At 38.9% G+C, this 6,640-nt stretch overlaps 2 protein-coding genes across 2 annotated transcripts in view; both read left to right on the top strand.

Moving 5' to 3' along the window:
• LOC106816291 (multiple epidermal growth factor-like domains protein 9) overlaps nt 1-3,033 on the top strand; it is a 16,780-nt gene extending 13,747 nt beyond the window's left edge. The window contains exon 3 of the mRNA XM_014820874.1: nt 3,029-3,033. Within this exon, the coding sequence (XP_014676360.1) occupies nt 3,029-3,033 (5 nt within the window). The remainder of the gene's footprint in view (nt 1-3,028) is intronic.
• A 1,506-nt stretch (nt 3,034-4,539) lies between these two features.
• The window catches only part of LOC106816294, a 5,714-nt gene continuing 3,613 nt past the window's right edge, over nt 4,540-6,640 (top strand). The window contains exons 1-3 of the mRNA XM_014820876.1: nt 4,540-4,829; nt 5,271-5,429; nt 5,652-5,736. Of these exons, the coding sequence (XP_014676362.1) occupies nt 4,747-4,829; nt 5,271-5,429; nt 5,652-5,736 (327 nt within the window). The 5' untranslated portion in view covers nt 4,540-4,746. The remainder of the gene's footprint in view (nt 4,830-5,270; nt 5,430-5,651; nt 5,737-6,640) is intronic.

Genomic DNA, 6,640 nt, shown 5'->3' with positions numbered 1-6,640 from the left:
ATTACATAAGTCTTCTTTATTCTGTTTGACTTTCGAAGCCAATTGGAACAAATATATCAGCCTACACTTTCGCACCCACCTAATCTCTATGCATTGCAGACACATGTGCATTGCAGGTTGGCAGGCAACAATATGATTAGAAGCGTGCCAGCCATGGGCTGCCCCCGTGTTTTTGCCTACCCACACGAGCATTCACTGATTCAGCCTTCAGGGTGCTATAGACAGACTGCTTTAGAAAAATGATATGATTTAAGGAGCGTAAACCTTGTTCAACAAACATTTGCCTTTGCAATTAAACTGTGCAACTGTAGCCCACATTCACACAGGTATGGGCTCTTAATAATAGCAAAAGCAGTTCAGTCCTTTGTTAACAGTCAACAAATCAATGTTTAACCCTCCTCTTGAGGGTCAAAAGGTTATCCGACACTTACTCTTCGCATGTCAGCGGAAAGTACATTCACGGTCCTTTCAATAAAGCCATAAAAATGGTTAGGTCACCGCTGAAGCAAAAAAGTTTTTCAATCGCCTCAGTCAGACCATTGTCCTCAGAAAATGTCTAAATCTGCTCTCTACCCCATTGACCTTTGACCTGTGAACTTTGACCCCCAGCTTCGACATCCCAACTCGTTTTCGGATTACCCCCCCACGTCCTGCATATCGTGACCGTACGTCGAGCGGTTAAGATTTGTGCCCAACTGTTGACGGACGGACGGACGCACGGATGGACAATCATGCGATTCTACAAGCACGGCAGATGAGCTAAAAATAACACTTTATTTGCTTTTCCTATTGCTCGAGTTTATCACTTTCTACAAGCCTAGTTGTGAGCACAGGCACTTGAAACATTTCGCTAATAAAATGATGGTAAATAAACACAAAATGCAGTTGTACACACACAAGTACACAGCATGCACGCAGCTATACACAAACAATAAAAAATATAGATAAGAGTCTATATAACTATACCGATAATCAGCAAGTATCTATAATCAGAGTAGATAGCAGGGGTAGAAATTGACTTTTGAACAAGGGAGTCCAACGGACTAAACTCCCTACTCACAAAAAGAGAGAGTCCGCAGCAAAATGAGGGAGTCCGCAGTCTGAGGTTCAAAATTAAAGATTAACAATAACGCATGTGCTTATTTTTAAGATTCATGCAGTTGCACGTCTGCAAATTTTCTTGGACATTAGCTGAAAAAAATACAGTAATTCTGCGAGGCCGTGCTCCGGAACGAACTAGTTAGTATCGCAGAATTTTCAGGGAGTCACACGGACTCCTGCATATGTCAAATCAGGGAGTCCGGCAGTAAATCAGGGCGTATTTGACTCCGAAACTCCCGTTAATTTCGCACCCTGAGATAGTCAAACATCTATATAGTGGTTGTTTGTGCACAGCGGCGTGCGTGCGGTGTACTTGTGTGTTGCAGAGGAGCAATTGAACGGCATTTACTAGTCCGAGCAGACGCAGACCCCAGTAATGGGTTAAACCCACACCCTCAGATTAGCAAAGCCGAGTTATAAACGTCTGCGTGCGGACAAGGCATTTACAGGAAAATATTATTAGTAATAATAGCGAGAGTAGCGAAATAGTACAACTTTGATGGATAATAGCTATTATTACTGATACTGATAGTATATTGTCTAGCCAAGGATATATAATTTAGATATATATATTATAAGACTCTGACTCAGACAGGAACTGTCCACATTTGCACATTTGCACACGCGCACGGTTCAACTTCAAGGATAGAGTCAGACAGCATGTCCAGAATTGAGACCTAGCTGTCATTTTCGTCAATATGGAGGTAGGCCCTTTAAAATCGAGAGGAGTGTTGGTGAGTGTGTTGCGAGGGTGGGGGGAGTGAGGGTGTTGCGAGGGGTGGGGGAGTGAGGGTGTTGCGACGGGTTGGGGAGCGGAGGGGCACATTGCGAAAATGAATTGGGGACAGCTCTTATATCATTGACTCAGTCTATAAGTATAATCAGTTAGTATCTATAAGTATAATCAGAGTACAGTAATACATAGATTTTAAGAACATTTAGGCTAAAATTTCCCATTTAGACCCCTTTACATAAGAACCTGTTTTAGGCTAAGATTTTAAAGTAGGTTCTTAATTTTTCATGCAGATGAAGACTTAAAAAGAAACACGCATCTTTTTGCATGTTGTTTTGTGGGCAGTGGCTACGGGTACGGTAGCCGTATCTTAATGTCTCGAGGCTAGGGTACGGGAGTCCATTCGCTTTCATACTTAACGAGACAAAGATGGCGGCGGTGGCGCCAGATTTCGAAATAACCGTGGGAAAATAATTCACGACTTGAGAGTTTAGATGAGCTAGAAACCCTAACCCTAACCCTAAACCTAACCCTAATCCTAACCCTAACGCCAAAAAGGGGCTTCAACGACCGACGGCTACCGTACCTCCAGCCACTGCGTGTTTTGTTTCCTTGGATACATACTGTATCATACAGTAATGAATGTATAAGACGTCTTGCTATGCACAAATGAATTTATCAGCAGAACACCAGATACCAGATGAGCCCTGTCGCACTGCGGCACTTGTTTGGGTAATTATTATTGCCCAAACCAGCAACCTATTATCAACTTATAAACTTAGGAATTATGATTATTATATAATTTATTTGCTGCAACAAAAGTTGCTCAGAAATTCTCCCATGTGCGCAGGATATTAGGGAGGATATTTAACAAGTACGTGACCTATAGGTAGGTGCCTGGTTGCAACCCATGCACACTACACAACATGTTCCACGCATGGCCTAGTATGATTTTTAATTTGGTAAACTCCGTCTTGGGTATGCCCATTGTCTATGACGTCAAATGACATGTTATAAAAAGTACTAACATGTCATGTAGCAGGTGGTGATTTAGTGAGAAACTCGGTATAGAAATGTTATAAAAAAATCATCTTATAAACAACTGTTGACAAAATGCAAAACCAAAACTGGCATATATTTATGTGAAACGTTTTTAGTTTTGAAGATAAGAACTGGTTTCTATTACTTTTCCAGATTAAGCAACGCCAGTACCAGCTGGTGACAGTTCCTCTGTCTCAATCGAACCAGAATCACCCAACAGAGGTCTTGATGGTGTAGCGTGGAAGATCGGTTCGTAGGCAGTAGAACCTAACAGTTTCACCCACGGCCAAAACACTATACGACAATGGTGCCAGTCAAGCCGTCCAAAAAACATCAGCAAGAGAAGGACACTAATGTTGGTCCAGTACCGGTAAGTGAAAAATATTCCTCGGCAACACGTTATTAACAACTATAGTGTAGGTGCTAGGTTTTAGAACTAACACAAAAAATATGGTTTCTAGACTTGGATTAGGTAACCATAGCTGCCTCTACACAAGGAATCTCAGTCCGGATTCAGAGTCTGGATTAGATTAGAGACACTGGTACCAATATACATACCTGACCGAGTGCCATCGTAAAACGGGCGTTCTATAAACTCCTTAATAACTGATGGGTAAAACTCCATATTCTACCCACATTCAAAGCAAATCTTTCTCATTTAAAGCTTTCTACTTGTAGACTTCTCTACTTATATAGAATCGATGTCCAGTACAGCTCACAGGATTCGTCAGTGCTTGGTAGACCAAGTTTTCTAGCCATTTTCAACAAAAATACTATTAAAGATTATTAGGTCATTCTTGTCAATTAAAAATAATGGTCTTCTTGAGGTTTTCGCTGTTGGAAACATGTTTCGGTATCACCTTGGTAAATTTTCTACTTGCCTTGCAGTTAGAAAATAATGACATTCATTTGCGCCTTTGTTTATAAATTTATACAAGTTTAATGGTATTGAAACAAAAGCATACATCTTCTATGCCCAATAATAAATTTTTATATTTCTAGCTGACGGGTGGTCACCGTACAGTAATCTGTATAGAGGATTTCTATGAAACTATATCAGCAGTGCACGAAGCTACTGGGCACATGGGTGAAAAAAACACAGACATGAAGGTATTCAAATTATCACTTTATTTTCTAAATATTGCGTAGGCAAACGTTCAATTTTATTCCCTGCATGGCTATTACTCTAGTAGCTCATGGTGGTTTAGTATGCAAATTTATGTCCAGACCTAAACTCTTCAAGAATCCACTAATTGAAGGTCCAGGAACAATATTTGGTTGGTACAACAATTTCCTACTGACGGCGAAATACCTTTTTGGGCCACGCCCTTTTCGAGGCGAAGTACTACCATCCATCGTGACTGTATCTTACAGAACCGTTGACCTAGGAGGTTGCCCGACCACTCAAAATGTGCGCAATGGCCACATTATGGGGGTCAGTAATACATTTTCATATCCAAAAGTCAATGGTTTTTAAGATAATTGCTAAAAATCGATTTCTGCATGTTACGCACTACAATTATTCATAACTGTTCCTGTTCCTATTGTTAACCGTTTACTGAAACCCTAACCCTAATCCTACAGAAGTACACAGATCGCGAGAGGGCTCTTTTCCTAGCTTCACAGCAACAGTGAGTGCACTCCAGTTACACTCCTACAATTACATAAATGTATTGTTTTCTGATAATATTTATGATGACGTACACACTTCCCCCCAGTACATGACACTGATATTTGTTAAAACACAAAGGTAGGATTTTTTTTAACGTTTAAAAGCTTTCGATCGATTACCATTATTACATTATATTATATATTGTGTATTACAGATCAGATGAATACAGCATATTCGAGGGTGATTAAGATGACGCCGTATGAATGTGTGTTTGGCAGAAAGCCGCCAATGCCTGTTGTGCCGCAAGAGGTCGGGTGATTTCGGAGAGTCGTGTCATGCTAGGTAACTAAAACTGGCAGTGCTATTAGTTATAGTGCTATCAAATGCTGCAAGTTGATTAGGTTTCACTTTTGTCCATTAACCTAACAATTACAATAAGAAACCACTGTAAATGCTACAGCATGAATAAAAAAATATTTTAACTTGAGCATGTTCAGGTGTGCAGAGCATTAAATTAAGTCAGCTTTGATGAATAAGTTCAAGGAATCCGAATTATCTTTCAGTTATGCAATTTAGTAATGAATAGTAGACGTTTATGCATTGGTATGTAAAACACCAAAGAGACCATATTCCACTTCTTGAGAACAAACATGAAAGTTCAGTGCAAAATTTACTAGCATGCTGTCAGGTTTGTGTACAGCCCTCCTCTATCTATATGCTTTCATTTTTACTATAGGAATGTGTCTTTAATACATGATTATTGAACAATTTTTTATTTTAAAGGTCCGAGTACGGTGTCCTCGCTGGCACGTATTCTGGAGAAAGAATACAGAAATTTCGTGGCATACTGCCGATACAAGTACAAGGTTTTCAACATGAGAAAACCATTTCTCTAAGATCTGCTGCCCGCAAGTTTGCCAAGCAAAGGACTGAAGGCACTGTGTATGTATTTATCAGTTAAGATTATACACTGTATCACCGCAATATTTGTCAAATACAATGTTATGGACTGTGGCAAAATTAGTCATTATGAGTTATAAGTTATAAATTCATTACATAGAGTTGCTGAAACTATTGTTTTATGTATACTAAGAACTTGAGTTTACGTTACTTATTTCTAATATATTTTCAAACAAATCACCATGGCATTCTTTATTTTAAAAGGTTAATAACAGCACCAGATGCACCGGTGACTGCTGGCAACATTTCATTGGCTCTGAGACCGTTCGTGCAGTCGGTTTTGGAAACGGTAGAACATCTTTGTTTGTTTTTACATTAGTAGTATAAATTTCTCGTTTATTTTGTAGAGACATTTCTTTTTCTGCGAATGTGTTGTAGTTTGAAAGTCCCAAACAATTTTGATTAAATAATAGCTTTAAAAAAATCTACAAGTATATTTGCAAGTCGTATAAATACGTAAGTCATAGTTATTCTCTCCCGGTGCAACTAACGTATTTTCAAGTAAATTTCACTGTCCATACGTTATATGTTAATTATGCTACCAATATACCCCACACTTCCATGGAATGTCCCCGATAAACAGTACTAAATCCGACGGTCAATTGTGTAACGATGTTCTAAAAATAGCCATTCATCCAATATATTCACAGAATAATATGTTAATTTTAATTTGTACAACTCGTAAAATTTTTCAATTAATGTACGACTTGTTTTAGTTGTACGTTATTTAGCCGATAACTCGTGTACTTCACATAACTCTAACTATAAATGTTCCCTGTTGTTTTGTGCGAGTTTGACTGTATATTATTTATGATATAATAATTGGTGTTTTGAAATCACAGGATCTGCGTTTTTTGCAGTTTTGTGTTTTAGCATAATCTCTTCAAATGTAACTCAACCCTGAAAAATGTTATTTCTTAAATTTTGACTATTTCGTATTTTTGTTCAGTGAATGATGGCAATTTCTGTAAATGTTATTCAGGTTTGCTGTGGTATTCCATATCCTTTCTTTCTTGTAGAACTTCAGTGAACTTGCGTGCTCTGGATTGATACATGTTCTGGGCATGGAAAACCACTGGCCATGCTTCGTCAAGGTCTGCAAGTTTCTTGGTCAAAATGTACCACCTATCGTCGACACACTGTGCAGCGAGGTCATGGGCTCACCAGTGGGAACATTTGGTGATGGGTAGGTT

The sequence above is a fragment of the Priapulus caudatus genome, unplaced genomic scaffold (assembly GCF_000485595.1).
Source record: "Priapulus caudatus unplaced genomic scaffold, Priapulus_caudatus-5.0.1 Scaffold1338, whole genome shotgun sequence".
Classification (NCBI taxonomy): Eukaryota; Metazoa; Priapulida; class Priapulimorpha; order Priapulimorphida; family Priapulidae; genus Priapulus; species Priapulus caudatus.
The sequence above is the reverse complement of the archived record's forward strand: the minus strand, read 5'-3'. Positions and strand labels throughout refer to the sequence as shown.